We start from the raw sequence: 15,305 nt of genomic DNA on the forward strand, positions 1-15,305 counted from the left end.
GGTGAGCTGGCGGGGCCTCCGGACTGCTTTTAAAGCCTCTGCCCGCCCCGGCCCGCCCTGCACCCCTGCGCCTGCCTCCCGGAGCTCGTTCCCCACACTGGCTGCCCTGACCATCCCGGCCGGTGTGCCTGCCAGCCGCCACCAGCCATGGCAGGGCCCCGGGGCTGCCTCCTGCTCTGCCTCCTGGCCTTCTGCCTAGCAGGCTCCAGCTTCACCAGGGGGCAGAAGGTGAGTGTGAGCCAGGTGCAGGGGGACGCGGGATCCAGGGGTGGGAGCAGGAAGGGAGCATATACAGGGTGGGCCCGGGTCAGGGGACACAGGGTAGCAGGACCAGAGGGCTGTGCCTGTGTGTCCACGTCCGCAGGCTGCAGTGTGGGTCCAGCTGCCTGGGCTGGCAGAGTGTCACCTTGCCCTCCTCCGACCGTGCTCAGCCTGCCAGCCCCCTTGCAGTGTGGGCAGCCATCCTGCTGCTCTCCAGGCTGAGGCTGAGGGGGACAGAGCCAGGCCCCTGCTCCTGCCCTCCCTGCTCAGACTGACGCTTGGTCTTTCTGTGAGCCCGGCCTGGGGATTGAAGCTAGGATCGCCCCCGAACCCTGGAGAGGCTAGCAAACGGACTCACGTGGAACATACATGTGTGTGCCCACGTCCGGCCCCGGGGCGGAAGGAGGTCTGCTCACCCCCAGTCCTCTGGGTAAATGGCAGCCAACAGTAACACCCCCAAACCCGAGGGCTGCCGTTTACCAAGGGCACAGCCTGGGCACGGCCTGGGCACGGCCTGGGCAGAGCCGGGCATTATCCCCAGCACCCTGGGTGGTGGGTCCTGTTCTCCACCGGAGGAATCGGAGCCCAAGGATGACAGAATCAGATCAGGCTAACTCTGGAGCCGTGCTCCTGACTGACCTGTGATCCCCCAGAGAAAGGGGCCCCAGGTGTGGCTGGCAGGGCCATGCATGCCAGCCACCTCCTGGCTGCCCATCTACGGGTTCACGCAGGCCCCGGAGCGGGAATCCTGTCCCCACTGGAGCTTCTGGGAGAGCCTCCCACCCTGAGAATGGAGAGAGCTGCCTGGCCGGGGTCTACCTGCCGATGAGGGGAGGGACCCTGTGAGGCTAAGTCCATCTGATTTTGGGGGCGGCTGCTGCTGTCCCCATATCACTAGCGGGCAGGCTGAGGTACAGAGAAGAGGGACCTGCTCAGGATCCCACTGCCAGGTCCAGGTTCGTGGGTGGGAAGCTGCGAGGATGACTGTGGTGGTAGAAGGGCCCAAGGTTCTAGGCTGGGCTAAGCCCCGCAAGTGGGCTCCTGCTCCCTCGATGCCTCAGTTTCCCTGTAAGGGGAGTACAAGGGAATTTCAAAGGCCTGCCGCCACACACTTGGAATTTCTCCTCGTCAAAGACCTGTGCTCTCTGGCTGAGGCTCTGCCAGCCTAGGCCAGGCAGACAGTCCTGGGGGTGCCTGTGGACAGGGACACGGCAGTGCGGGACTTCTCTCATGTCCTCAGTCACCCAGCCCTCCCGGCATCCCTGCAGCACGAGGCTCACTCTAAATGTTAACAAACTGAGGTTCAAAGGGGTAGGGGAGACCTCTGGGTCACACAGCCAGTGATGGGCAGAAGCAGAACGCAAACACAGACAGGTTCAGGCAGTAGAGGCTTCAAGGAAGGCTTCCTGTAGGAGGGGGTTCCTAGCCCCTGTCCATGCAAAAGTCTTTTACTCATTGCCTCGTCTGTGCTGGTGCTGGAGGAGCCTGTGTCCTCAAGCTGGGGCGTGCAGGGAGAAGGGCACCAATCTCGGGCAGGAGCAGCAGTTGGATGGGGTGCCGTCCCTCTGAGGGAGGGGCCCTGGACCCCAGCTTGGGGGGAATTTCTCCCACCTTCCTACAACAGGCTAATACCTCATGTCTCCTCAACTTCCCTAGCAGCATGTCTGTCTCTGTGGGAAGCAGACGTTGCAAAATCAGCTCTGGATTGGGGCAGGACTGGGGGGCAGCCCCCGCCTGGCTCAGGCAGTCCCGAGGTGCCCCGGGAAGAAGGGAATCTGATTCAGCATTGGGCCGTGATCCAGAGAGACCAGTGGCGAGACAGGGCTCGGGAGGCTGGTGTTCCTTTCAGGCAGAGGGGCCCGGTGTGCTCCCCCACGAGAAGTAGGACTTGCCTGCTGGCTTAACCACCCTTCACCGTTTCACACACATTTCCCAATGCTCCAGTCTGGGAGCGAGGGTGTGACATCGGGACAAGAGGCTCCTGCTTCCTCCTGTGCTCACCACCGCACTCCAAAACCCACCGCTCTCTTTCTCTCCTTCTCTCCTTCCCGCCCTTTCTCCTGAGCTCTTAGCCAGGCCCGACCATTCCTCTGAAAGCCAGTCCCTGGGCCAGTGGCGGCCACTGTGGCAGCTGAGCCTGCCCGGCCAGGTGGCCCTCCAGGGTGCCTTTGCCCTGAGCCAGCAGCTGCCCAGCTCTGGAGTTACCCAACTTCCTAGACATTCCCTGGCTCAGCAGAGACAGAGCCCCGGGGTGGGGAATGAGACCACAGCACTCAGCCCCACGGCTCGGCCTGAGGCCACTCTCAGCAACTTCCTTCCTTGCCAACCGCAGAGGCATGAGCGGGAAGGGCCAAATCATAGCGGCAGAGGGGCCCCAGGACTCTGGTGTTCACCGGAAGAACGTGCCAGGCCACTGTTTCTCCTTTTCTCTTGCTTTAAGCGGCCTCGCGTCTGTAATGTGTTCTAGGAAAGAGATGTTCTGGCTCACTCCCTTTGAACCACAGTGTGTTCAGCATTTTTTAGACGAGAACATCTTCTCGAACCCACGGCCCAGGCCCCTGGATCCTCTTCTCCATCCACGCGCACGGTCCTGTGGTCCCTTCTCCCACTTATAACCAAGAGTGAAGCTTCCCTCCTCCAGGCACAGGGCTGCCATCCGTAAAGGTAGTCCCAGGGATGGAGGACTTGCAGGACCCGTGCGGGCCAGGGAATGGGCTTCCCGGGCATTCAGCACCCTCCGGGAACGGCCTCCTTCCCACCCCCACCCCCGCTCCCCTGCAGTAGCCAGAGGCCCACTTAAAACCAGCCCGCTGCCCTGATCCCCACCCTCGCTGGCCCGGCCCCTGGGCCCTCTCCTCGGCAGCTCCGCCTCGTCACACAAGATCGTCTGCTCCTTCCACCTCCCAGCTTTTGCCTCTCCTGTCCCCTCTACCAGGGGGACTACCCTGGCCAACTAGTGGGCAACTTCCAGCCCAGTTCAATTGTCACCTCCCATGGGAAGCCACTGAGTTTTCTCAGCCTCCTTGCTGCCAGCATCGCCCACCTGATCGATGATGGCCCGCGGCCCCCTGGGTCTGGGCTGGTACTTGGGGCCAGGGGCCGGGGGCCAGGCTGTGGGCAGAGTGCCGGAAGGCATGCAGACGCCCTTGTGCACACCTGCTCACATGGGCCTGCCTCTTGGGTCTGGGGCTGGCTGCTGGGTCTCTACCCTCTGGAGAGGCCAAGCGGGCCCTCGGACTTGCTTACAGGGTCATTGGGCAGCACGCTGGGGGCGCGATCTGGGCAAAGCGATGGCCAGAGGGCCAGCCCCGAGGTGTGATCTGTCTGCGCTGCAGCGTCTGCGTGGCATTTAGTGTTGATTTTTCAATACAAGGTGATAAGGGACACTAGGATGAAAGACCCGTTCTGGTCCCCAACATCCCCAGGCCCCGGATGGTTTGGGGTCTGGGGTTCGGTTTCTCCATCTGAATGGGCAGAGGTGGAACAAAATGGCTGTGTTCTCTTTGTGCTGGGAGTTACAGACCCTGGGGCTCTCGGATGTGTGTTTGCGGCCCGGGCAGAGGGCCGCAGTCCGTGGCTGTGGACGTGGGAACACGCCGGCAGTGACAAGCCCGTGTTCCTGTGTCCCGGGGCCTTCCCTGGCCTCACTGCTGGACAGATGGGAAAGTGAGGCCTGGAGAGGAGTGCTGGGCCTTGGCTCCATCAGAGTGGAGTCAGGACTGGGTGCAGGGGCCGGGCCCCTCACTCCAAACCCCCCGTGGCCCAGGTGCAGTCCAGACGCTGTGACGTGAAGACCAAGTTTGTCTCGCGCATCCCCTGCACCATGTGTCCAGCCATCAAGAGGCGGATGTGCCCCGCAGGCTGGCTCCGGGCGCTACCAGAGAAGATAGCCCAGGACTGCCGGTGGGACCCTGTGCCTCTGCCTCTGCCTGCCCGACTTCCAGGAGCATCTGTGGGGTCGGGGCAGGGGGACGAGGGAGAGCTGGCAGGCGTGGGCAGGGAGGGCAGTCACTTGCCTGCATGTTGGTTGGCCCCTCAGGTGGGCAGAGATAGGGAGGGAAGAAGAAGGGGGAGCGGGGGCAGGTGGTGTTTCTTGAGCACCTACTATGTGCCAGGCCTTGTGCTCAGCTCTGGGCCAGGCAGAGAGAGGGGAGGTAGAGCTAGAGCGCTAGAACTCGCGGTAGGGAGGCGGGGTTGGGGGCTGCTGACCAGGAGGCCCTCCGGTCACCCTGCCCACCTTTGTCCCCAGCTACGAGGTACAGCTGGGGGACTCTTTGATGTCCATGAGTGGCTGCAGCCTGGAGTGTTGGAAGGATGTGGTAGAGAAGGCCTGCTGCCCTGGCTACTGGGGGTCCCAGTGCTATGGTATGGGGTGGGGGTCCCAGCCTTTTCCTCACACCCCAGCCCCGGGCTCTGTCTCCGTAGCATCTGCCTGCGTCTCCTTCAGCTTTCTCAGTAAATGGATATTAGTGAGAGCGCCCACACAGCTTCGCTCTCTGGCTCCGGCTGCCCCAGGGAGGGGTTGGGCTGCCCAGAGCTGCTGGGGTCAGGGGTGCAGCGTGAGTTCTTCAGGGCACCGCTGAGTTCTGGTGGGGGTGGGGTCCACAGAGTGCCCTGGGGGTGCTGAGACCCCGTGTCATGGCCGTGGGACCTGCCTGGATGGCATAGACGGGAACGGGACCTGTGTGTGCCAGGTAAGGTCCTGGCAGGGCTGGGGTTGGGGGCGCCGAAGACGGGCCACGCTGACCGGGTACAAATCCCTGCCAGGAAAGTTTCGGTGGCTCCGCCTGCCAGGAGTGCCAAGACCCCAACCACTTTGGGCCCAACTGCCAGTCAGGTGAGCGCTGGCAGGGCGAGGAAGCAGAGCCATTGCCCGCTCGGGGCCCAAGGAGACCTGCCCATCTAGCCAACCCCCAGCAGGCTTCCTGCCAGCCCCTCAGGCTCATACTTCCCCTCCCGGGATGTGAGCTTTCCTTCTACCTCCAGCCCTGTGCTGTTCTCAGAGGCCTTCTCCAGTAAGCGCCCCCCACCCCTGAGTCCCCAGGCTAAGCCAGGTGCTTCCCTTTGGCTCCCACCACCCTTACGGTCCTGCATCACAGCTCTGAACTCCTGAGACTGAAATGCAGGCTCAGTGTCCCTGTATGTCCCTCCCAGAGTGCAGCTGTGTGCACGGCGTGTGCAACCATGGCCCCCTGGGGGATGGAAGCTGCCTGTGCTTTGCTGGATACACCGGACCCCGCTGTGACCAAGGTGGGCAGGCCTGCGGGGGGAGGGATGGGGCCTGAGCCTCAGGGGGGCCGCTGCCTGCCCTCACCCTAATTTCTTTTCTTTCTTTTTTTTTTTTTAAGATTTTATTTATTTATTTGACACACACAGAAAGATCACAAGTAGGCAGAGAGGCAGAGAGGGGGGCGGGAAGCAGGCTCCCTGCTGAGCAAAGAGCCCCATGCGGGGCTCTATCCCAGAACCCTGAGATCATGACCTGAGCTGAAGGCAGAGGCTTAACCCACTGAGCCACCCAGGCGCCCCTGCCCTCACCCTAATTTCTTTCGAAGTAGGAAAGGCACACAGCTGGTCAGAGGGAGGGAATGTCATCTGAGTCCTCCACTGCCCAAAGGCCCAGAGAGGGCAAAGCTCTGACCAGAGCTGCACAGCAAATTGGGGAGAGCATCTTTACACCTGTGTTCCTCCCCGCCTGGAGTTTTGAGCCACCACAGTACTCCCCGCTCTCCACTCAGAGCTGCCAGTCTGCCGGGCCCTGAACTGTCCGCAGAACTCCCAGTGCTCTGCAGAGGCCCCCTCCTGCCGCTGCCTGCCTGGCCACATCCAGCAGGGCAGAGAATGCCGAGGTAAGTCATTGACCTAGAGGCCAGAGACGCAAGGTCAGGCTGAGGAGGGGCTTGGAGGACATCCTTTTAAATCCACAAGTACAGTCTGGCCATTTACGGAAAGTACAACGTGTCCCTGAGGGAGGGCCTTTCCCCAAGGTCTGGATCAACCTGCTCACCTCCCCTTTGGGCCATCACTGCAGAGGGGATGGTGCTCCTGGATTCCCAGCTCACTTGGGCGCACACACACTCTCTGTCTGTCTGCCCTGGCAGCCCCTAACCCCTGCCAGCCATCACCCTGCTCCCCATTGGCCCAGTGCTCGGTGAGCCCCACGGGGCAGGCACAGTGTCGCTGCCCCAAGGACTACCATGGCGATGGGACAGTGTGTCTGCCCCAGGACCCATGCACCATCAACTACGGTGGCTGCCCCAGCAACTCCACCATGTGTCTGTACCAGAGACCAGGCAAGGTGAGCCAGGGCCCTGAGTCGGGCCCGTGCCGTGGGCCCCCCACCCACATTGGAGACTGGACCCCGGGCAAATCATGGGCCTCCTGGGAGCCTCAGTTGGCCACTCGTAACACGGGAAGAGGATGGCAGCCCTCAGCGGGCCAGGTGGTGGCTGAGCATAGCCTTATGGGTGCCAATGGTTCTCGTGAATGTGACGCCACCCTCCTTGCCCTGCCTGGGGGCCCAGGCCTCCTGCTTATGTAAGCCAGGCTTGGTCAGCGCCAACCACAACGCCTCCGCGGGCTGCTTCGCCTACTGCTTCCCTCACTCCTGTGACCGGTCAGCCACCTGCCAGGTGACCCCCAATGGGAAGATCAGGTGGGCACATGAGCTTCGGGATGGGCACGGGGGACAGAGTGGAGAGTGTGGTCTGGGCAGGGGCAAGGGTGCCTATATGGGCATCCTCAGCTCGAGGGCCCACGGGGTCAGGAGGGTGAGGGCCAGGAGGTAAGGACTGGCCACACGCCCTGCTCTGACCAGTTCTACCCACGGCCCTAGCTGTGTGTGCAAGGAAGGCGAGGTGGGGGACGGGCGTGCCTGCTATGGACACCTGCTGCACGAGATACAGAAAGCCGGCCAGCTGGGTGTGGTGTTCCTGCGGCTGAGAGTCTCCCTGGCCATGCTGGGTGTGTGACCTCCCCACCCCAACCTGCCTGTGACCTTGTCCCTCATGCCCCGCATTTCTGGCAGGAAGCGAGGGGCAAACCCTGCAGATATGCCCCATTTCTTTGCCCCCAAGCTGTGGAAGCAGTGGGCTGTGCTGGGGTGTGTGATTGGAGGTGGGAGCTAGCTCCCCGTGCCCCCGATCCTGGTGCCTCTCGTCTACCCTAAACCTAAGCCCAGTGCCCTCCACCCAACTCTCCACAACCTAGGACTGATGCATGAGGGTTTTCCAAATCCGTTCTGATCTCCCCTCTCATGGTTCCCAGACCAGGGCTGCCGTGAGATCCTCACCACGTCGGGCCCGTTCACTGTGCTGGTACCGTCCCTCTCAGCTGTCACCTCCAAGATCATGAATGTGAGCCCTGCCCCCTCGAGGAGCTGGCTGCCAGCCCTGGCCTCCTTCCTGGACCCTGCCCCAGGCTTTCGGGCCCTGAGACGTCCCCTGGCCCAGGCTCTGGGGAACTGAGCCCCGGGAGGCCTCTCGTCCCCTCCATTGCTGGGACAGGGTCGGCATGGCGACCAGCAGCCACCCTGGGCCCTCTCAGCGCCCCGCTCCCCTTGTGCCCACAGGCGTCCCTTGCCCGGCGGCTCTGCAAACAGCACATCATCGCAGGGCAGCATGTGCTGGAGGAGCCGGGGACCCAGCAGACACGCAGGTGGTGGACGCTGGCGGGGCAGGAGATCATCGTCACGTTCAACCGCTTCACGGTAAGGAGGGCCACTTCAGCCTGGAGACCAGGGCACCCTGGCGGGGGACACCACCTGGGGCAGAGGAGTAGGGGTGGAACATCCAAGGCTGGCACGTGGCGTGGATGAGCCCAAGGCCTCGTGTCTCAGCAGAAGTACACCTACAAGTACAAGGAGCAGCCCCAGCAGACGTTTGCCGTCCACAAGACCAACTACCCGGCTGCCAACGGCGTCTTCCACTTGGTCACCGCCCTGCAGTGGCAGCCCTCACCAGAGCTGCCTGAGGACCCCAAGGTAAGCCAGCATCCTCCCCTCACCCCACCTGCTGCCCCTGACCCCCCACAGAGTTCAGAGAGTGGAGCGGCCAGTTCCGGGTGGGGCTGGGACAGAGCTCCTTCCCCCCACCCCCCGGGGCTGAAGCAGCCTCCTGCTTTTCTCTGGGGCTCTCATGCTCATCCCTCGCTGCAGAGGACCATCGGCCAAATCCTTGCTGCTACTGAGGCCTTCAGCCGCTTTGAAACCATCCTGGAGGTGAGTTTGGGTGGAAAGGCCCTAGCCCGTCTCATCTTTTGTGCAGGGACCCCTCATTGCTAACCTCCCATGATCTGGGGCTCTGAAGTAGCACAGACTCTTGCCCATGCCCCCATCCTAGAACCTGCCCTTCACCATCCTGGGGTTCTATGGTAGCATGGACCCATTGTCGCTATCTCCCACTTCCTCACGGACGATCCCTGCAGGCTGAGGGTGGCAGGGCCTAGGCAGGACTCAGAGGTGGAGGCTGGCCACAGAGCCTCCCTGAGCCTCCTTCCCACCACAGAACTGTGGGCTGCCCTCCATCCTGGATGGGCCTGGGCCTTTCACGGTCTTCGCCCCAAGCAATGAGGCTGTGGACAACTTGCGCGATGGCCGCCTGATCTACCTCTTCACGGCGGTAAGCTCGGTGGGGAGAAGGGATGGGGGCAGCGGGGCACCGGGGCCTCCAGCGGCCCCTGCCAAGTACTCTCTCCCCTGCCAGGGTCTGTCCAAACTTCAGGAGCTGGTGAAATACCACATCTACAGCCACGGCCAGGTGAGAGGCTCTGCTGGGCAGGGGAGCAGCCTGTACCTGCAGCTGGGATTCTGGAAGGTTGCCTGTAGGTCCTGCTTTCCCGGGGCCCCTTCTCCTCTCCCCAGCCGTCTGGACACTCATGGTGGGGACCAAGGTGGTAGCTGTGAGTCACCTGGGCAGGGCCGTGTGGGGCCCTACGGTGTGGCTCGCGCCTGGCCTAAGGCCACCCCCTCCTCCACCCAGCTAACTGTTGAGAAGCTCATCTCCAAGGGCCGGGTCCTCACCATGGCAAACCAGGTCCTGGCCGTGAATATCTCAGAGGAGGTGAGCTCCACCAACCACGTCTAGAATGAATGGGCCAGTGGAAAGGCTGGTGATGCCTGGCTAGTGGTGTGGCCTCTTTCAGATGGGCCTTTGTGCTCCAAGCCCCATGGAGGGCAGGCCCTGGGGGGGCCGTGTGGGAGGCGGGCACTGGTCAAATTCCTCTCCTGGGGCCCAGCAGAGCAGGTCGGCTCCAAAGATGGGGAGGGTGGGCACAAGTCTGGGGGGGCGGTGCTCCATGTGGCTCAGGGCCCGGAGGCTGGAGTGGTTTTGCCAGAGCGGGTGGCACCACTAGGGAGAGGGAAGAGGAGATGGCCGGGCTGTAGGGGTAAGGGCGGCAGTGGGCCCAGGGGCCTGCCGGGCTGGGCGGCTTGTACACTGGGCTCTGCCGCAGGGGCGCATCCTGCTGGGACCGGAGGGCGTTCCACTGCGGAGAGTGGATGTGCTGGCCTCCAACGGTGTGATCCACATGCTGGAGGGTGTCCTGCTGCCGCCCACCATCCTGCCCATCCTGCCTAAGCTCTGCAGCGAGGAGCAGCACCAGATCGTGGCGGTGAGCTGCCGGCTGGCCTGCGGGCCCGGCCCCACTTGTTCTCCTCCAGCGGGTGGGGAGGCTGCCGGTGGGCCCGGGGCCTGGCCCCTGGCCCCATGCACCATGCACCCACCTGCCTCCCCTAGCACCAGGCCTTAGCAGTCTTGCTGTTTGTTCCTTCGAGATCACTCCTGCATCTTCTGGCCCACCGGCCCCGCCCCTTGCTGCGACTGCCTCACTCCCACACTCAGCCCTTCCCCATGGCACGGCCTTTGCCTTTGCTCTTCCTTCTGCTCTGGCCCTCTTGTCATTGACTCTCTCATACCTCAGGCCTTGGCTCCGGGCCCCTTTCCTAGGATCTGCTGAATAAATAAACCACGACTAACTCTACCTGCCTCCCCCTTCCCTGCCCAGGGCTCCTGTGTGGACTGCCAGGCCCTGAACACGAGCACGTGCCCACCCAACAGCGTGAAGCTGGTGAGTGTCCCTTGGCCCGGCCCTCGGGGCTGCCCAGTGAGACTGCTGTCCTGGATCAAGGCGGGGAGGAGGGGCTGTGAGGCTCGGCTGGACCTGGAGGCTCAGCCCCTCTCAGCCCCACTAAGGGGAGGGGTGCTGGATCCAGAGCACTGAGGGGTCTCTGGGCCAGCACTGCCTGGCAAGGGGGGCCAGCTCAGCACCCACACTGGCTGACCTGCTTTGCACCGCCCACCCCAGGACATCTTCCCCAAGGAGTGTGTCTATACCCACGACCCTACCGGCCTCAACGTCCTGAGGAAGGGCTGTGCTCACAACTGCAACCAGACAGTCCTGGTGAGAGCCTGGGCCAGGGTGCTCACTGTGCGGTCGCCCGGGCCTCCCCTCGGGGCCGGAGCGGCCTGCCTCCCTGGGAGAGAGGCTTTGCCTAGCTCTACAGAGGGGGACATGGGAGCAGCGGCGGCCTGGGTGGTGGGAGTGGCAGACCCCGAGATGAGCCCTCCGACGCACTTTTGTCTCTTACAGAAACCTGGCTGCTGCAAGGGGTTTTTTGGGCCTGACTGTGCCCAGTGTCCTGGGGGCTTCTCCAACCCCTGCTATGGCAAAGGCAATGTGAGTCTCCCTGCCCCGGGGGGAGGTATGTGAGTCAGTCAGGGTTCCCTGTGTGTCTCAGCTGGCCTTGGGTTTCCCACATCCAGGCAGTGGAAGTTGGGCCATATGGTTTTTAGTATTTAAATTAGAAATAATTAGGGCAGGGCGCCTGGGTGGCTCAGTCTATTGAGCGGCTGCCTTCGGCTCAGGTCATGATCCCAGGGTCCTGGGATTGAGTCTTGCATCAGGCTCTCTGCTCAGCGGGGAGCCTGCTTCTCCCTCTCCCTCTGCCTCTCCTCCTGCTTCTGCTCTCCGGCTCACACACTCTCTCTCTCTTGCAAATAAATGAATAAAATCTTAAAAAAAAAAAAAAAAAGAATGAATTAGGACAACACTTTCGGGTCCCTGCCCTCTTTGGGAGCTTTGTACTATCACTTAGTAAACCTTGCTTTGCTGCCCACCACAAAAAAAGAAATAATTGAGTAGTTGGATTTTGGCTCCTGTTTTCCTAAAGGTTATTTGTCAGTGGTTCTCCTTTTTTTTTTTTTTAAAGATTTTATTTATTTATTTGAGAGAGAGAGAGCGAGAGCACACAAGTGGGGTGAGGGGTAGAGGGAGAAGCAGACTCCCTACTGAGCGGGGAGCCCAATGCGGGGCCCGAAGTAGGGACTCCAGGATCATGACCTGAGCCGAAGGCAGACACTTCACTGACTGAGTCAGCAGGAGCCCCGGTCAGTGGTTTCCTTGGGTGTTCTGCTTTTGCCACTTGCTAACCTCAGGGTTGTTTTAGTGCCGGGCCAGGGATCAGCACAGGAGTTGTGGATTTTTAGGTTGAGCCAAGGTCACCCATGAAGGTTCCAGGGCTGGGGTCTTTTGGGGAGCCAGTGATTTAGAGATCTTTTCCAGGGTGAGGCCTTCCAGGGGAAGCAGGGTCTCCCAGCCAGCCCGAGGACAGTGTGGGTGTGCAGGGAGAGGATGTGGCCAGTTCCCATCCCATGACAGTCCTGCTTCCCACCCTCCCCCAGTGCAGCGATGGAGTCCGGGGCAACGGGGCCTGCCTCTGCTTCCCAGACTACAAGGGCATCGCCTGCCACATCTGCTCCAACCCAAACAAGCACGGAGACCAGTGCCAGGAAGGTGGGTGGTCCCAGCCCGTGCGGCCCACCAGGGAGAGAAGGGGCTGCTTGGAAAGGGGGCTGGGGAGCCCCAAGAAGGGAAATGGATCCCCAGGAGGAAGGTGAAAACCAGAGGGAGGGGAGGAGGATTTGAGAACAAAAATAGATGATGTCTCCTTCCCCCACGCCAGGATGAGAGCTGGGGTTTAATCCAAAGCAGGCAGGAGTCAGGTCAGACGCACAGAAGAACCATGGATGGTGGTGTTAGGGGCAGGGCAGCTAGAATGAGGTGACTGATAGCAATGAATGGTTGCTATCCCCTTGCATGTCCCCTGCCTGCCCACCGAGTATGGGATGGCCCCTGATTTGGTGACCCTGAAGTCTTCTGTGCTGGTGGCCGTCCTCCACGTTCCCAGCCACCCCTCTGCCGTATCCTGGCTCCCTGTCAGCCCTGCCCCTGCCTCACCTTTCCCTTTCCCATATCCTCCCTGCAGACTGCAGCTGTGTCCACGGGCTCTGCGACAACCGTCCGGGCAGCGGGGGTGTGTGTCAGCAGGGCACATGTGCTCCAGGCTTCAGCGGCCGCTTCTGTAATGAGTCCGAGGGAAGCTGTGGGCCCGTGGAGCAGGCCCAGAACTGCCACCAGCATGCCCGCTGCATCCGCCAGGGGGCCGTCCCCAGGTGAGTGTCGCTTTTCCTCTCTGCTCTGTCCCTGACTGTGCATGTCAGTTGGTTCAGCCGCTGGCCTCTTCCAGAGGCTCACAGGAGGCCCTTCGTTTACCTGCTGCAGGTGTGTCTGTCTCGATGGCTTTGAGGGGGACGGCTTCTCCTGCACGCCCAGCAACCCCTGCTCCAACCCAGACCGTGGTGGCTGCTCAGAAAATGTCAGTCTCAGGGGCCCCTTCCTGAAGTCCTGACCTGGGGGGTGGGAGGTGGGGTGGAGGGGGACTCCCCTTCCCTCAGCCCTCTGCCTTGCAGCCCCGGGTCACGACCATGGCTCTCATAGGCCGAGTGTGTCCCTGGGGCCCGGGGCACCCACCACTGCACATGCCACAAAGGCTGGAGTGGGGACGGCCGCGTCTGTGTGGCCATCGATGAGTGCGAGCTGGATGCGAGAGGCGGCTGTCACGCCGACGCTCTCTGCAGCTACGTGGGCCCCGGGCAGGTGAGGCTTGGGTGGGTGGGTGGGGGCTTGAGGCGGCAGGGGCGGGGGTGTGGGAAGGGGTATTGGTTCTAGGGGACTCTCACCGCTCCCAGTCTGGCTCCAGGAGCAGCCACTCCGAGAGCTCCAGCTTGGGGTCTCAGTGAGAACCCGGGTCTGAAAGGTCGTGTAGTCAGATCCAGAAGCAGCCAGAGTGTGGGGGAGACAACAAGGCTGGGGCTGAAGGCGTGTGCCACTGCCAGCCCCAGGCCGCTGGTTCCACTTCAGAAGGCTGTGGCTCCGGTCCCTCAGGGATGAGGACTCTTGTAACCGGGGCCATGAGTCCTCCGCTCTACCTGGCTTCAGAGCCACTGTCTTCTGACAACTAGTTCCTTCCTTCCCTCATCGGGTTCCCATGGGGAACCGGGCATGCTTGTCCCAGTTCTAGACTTAGGAATGTGGTGCTGAGCAAAGCAGGAGACTCCGGCCCTAGGGGAGTGACATTCCCGAACTTCTAGACTCCTGGAAGTCCAGCTGTGGAGTTGGCAGACTCAGACCCCAGCCACGGGGTCTCAGCCTCTGGAGCTTTCTCCTGAGGCAGGTCGGGCCATGACCCCAAGCACCGGGTGGCACTCATGTGTCTACTATGCTGACGGGGAAGCCAGGCCTGGCTTGGGGCCAGCGTGAGCAGGGACCTGCCCCATGATGGCTGCACACCCCTACCTCCGGGGCCTCGGTGCTGAGCGCTCAGCTGGCCACGAGGAGCTGCTTGGTTCTAAAGCGCAGAGCCAAGGACTATAATAAACAGGTTGAGATGCTCCCAACTTGCCCATGAGGGCGACTGGGACCTTGGAGTGTCGCCAGTCGCTCAGCTGCAGTGGGGACGAGTCCCGGACACGGGCATTGAGTGGGAAGGCTCAGAGCGGGGTGGCTCAGCGTCGGGGGTGGGTGTGTGCCACCATCCCTGGGACCAGCCTCCGAGACTCCTGCCCGCTTGCCACATGCTGCTGGCCTCTCTCAGGCCTGAGAGCAGAGGGGTACCAAGTCTCCTCGGATGCTTCCTTGCCAACGTCGTCCCTTCTTGGGACCCCTCCCAAGAGCCAGGCTCCCCTCAGCGCCTCGGGCTCTTGGTCTGGAGCAGGGGTCTCCATGGAGGGGCCTGGGAGATGCTCCTCAGGTCTGACCAGGCCTCCCCCGGGGACAAAGCCCACAGAGAGTGGGGGAGCAGAGGAGGAGCGGGTGGCTGCCCCTGGTGAGCTGAGACCCTCTGCTCCCAACCTCTCTAGAGCCGGTGCACCTGCAAGCTGGGATTCGCCGGGGATGGCTACGAGTGCAGTCCTATTGACCCCTGTCGGGCCGGCAACGGTGGCTGTCATGATCTGGTGAGGGGCTGAGGGGGCCCGGGGCCTAGGGAGGCTCTCTGGGTGGGCCTCGGCTCTGGTCCACTCTGTGGGTGTCCCTGTCCATGGCCAGGATTGGAATCTCTCTAAGCCCCAAATCTAGACCCTGTCACCCTTTCACCCACAGGGCGGGGCTTCTACTCCTTGTTCAGGCCCCAGCCCCTGCCTTGCCCCCTGTCGCCAGCCCCTCCCCCACTTCATGCCCCAGTGGCTACCCCGACCTCACACCACCCTAATACCACTGCACCTCTGCCCGTGCATTCCAGAAGGCCTGCTGGCTAGCTCCTCCTGCTGTCAGTGCAGGCCTCTCCTCCTGGATGCTCCCCTGCCCTGGGCTTTGCCAACCCATCTGTCATGATGGGGTGGGGTAACTCATGTCAGAAGCTTAGTGAGCTTGGAGAGCAGGACCATGCAAACCAAGGGAGCAACATGAATGTAGACTGGCTGGCTGGACAGACAGTGGGGCCAGGTGGCAAGACAGACGGCAGGAGGATAGGCAAGAAGGGTGAGATGTAGGCTGGGTGCGGTCCAGCTTGCCATCCGCGTGCTGAATGGAGGCCCCTGTCTTTTTGCCCCACCCTCACCCCAGGCCACCTGCCAGGCGGTGGGGGGAGGTCAGAGGGTCTGCACGTGCCCCACTGGCTATGGGGGTGATGGCTTCAGCTGCTACGGAGACATCTTCCGGGTGAGTGGGTCCCTATGCTTGGGTAGGGGGAGTCCTCTCATGTGCCTCAG

At 62.3% G+C, this 15,305-nt stretch overlaps 1 protein-coding gene across 4 annotated transcripts in view; it reads left to right on the top strand.

Annotated features, from left to right (window-relative positions):
• Positions 1-127: 127 nt before the first annotated feature.
• Positions 128-15,305, top strand: part of LOC111144373 (stabilin 1) — a 27,126-nt gene continuing 11,948 nt past the window's right edge. For 2 of the 4 annotated variants that reach the window (XM_022498646.1, XM_022498648.1), the window contains exons 1-27: positions 128-228; positions 4,028-4,164; positions 4,511-4,626; positions 4,870-4,955; positions 5,029-5,098; positions 5,416-5,511; positions 6,000-6,110; positions 6,363-6,559; positions 6,786-6,916; positions 7,097-7,224; positions 7,528-7,616; positions 7,832-7,969; positions 8,099-8,242; positions 8,417-8,479; positions 8,766-8,879; positions 8,964-9,017; positions 9,240-9,320; positions 9,712-9,870; positions 10,264-10,326; positions 10,564-10,659; positions 10,849-10,935; positions 11,940-12,051; positions 12,524-12,710; positions 12,820-12,913; positions 13,036-13,194; positions 14,457-14,552; positions 15,160-15,255. In XM_022498646.1, coding sequence (XP_022354354.1) covers positions 148-228; positions 4,028-4,164; positions 4,511-4,626; positions 4,870-4,955; positions 5,029-5,098; positions 5,416-5,511; positions 6,000-6,110; positions 6,363-6,559; positions 6,786-6,916; positions 7,097-7,224; positions 7,528-7,616; positions 7,832-7,969; positions 8,099-8,242; positions 8,417-8,479; positions 8,766-8,879; positions 8,964-9,017; positions 9,240-9,320; positions 9,712-9,870; positions 10,264-10,326; positions 10,564-10,659; positions 10,849-10,935; positions 11,940-12,051; positions 12,524-12,710; positions 12,820-12,913; positions 13,036-13,194; positions 14,457-14,552; positions 15,160-15,255 — 2,985 coding nt within the window. In that variant the 5' untranslated portion in view covers positions 128-147. The remainder of the gene's footprint in view (positions 229-4,027; positions 4,165-4,510; positions 4,627-4,869; positions 4,956-5,028; positions 5,099-5,415; positions 5,512-5,999; positions 6,111-6,362; positions 6,560-6,785; positions 6,917-7,096; positions 7,225-7,527; positions 7,617-7,831; positions 7,970-8,098; positions 8,243-8,416; positions 8,480-8,765; positions 8,880-8,963; positions 9,018-9,239; positions 9,321-9,711; positions 9,871-10,263; positions 10,327-10,563; positions 10,660-10,848; positions 10,936-11,939; positions 12,052-12,523; positions 12,711-12,819; positions 12,914-13,035; positions 13,195-14,456; positions 14,553-15,159; positions 15,256-15,305) is intronic. The other 2 variants (XM_022498647.1, XM_022498649.1) reach the window with 1 other exon arrangement.

The sequence above is a fragment of the Enhydra lutris genome, unplaced genomic scaffold (assembly GCF_002288905.1).
Source record: "Enhydra lutris kenyoni isolate GAN:26980312 unplaced genomic scaffold, ASM228890v2 scaffoldscaffold10, whole genome shotgun sequence".
Lineage (NCBI taxonomy): Eukaryota > Metazoa > Chordata > Mammalia > Carnivora > Mustelidae > Enhydra > Enhydra lutris.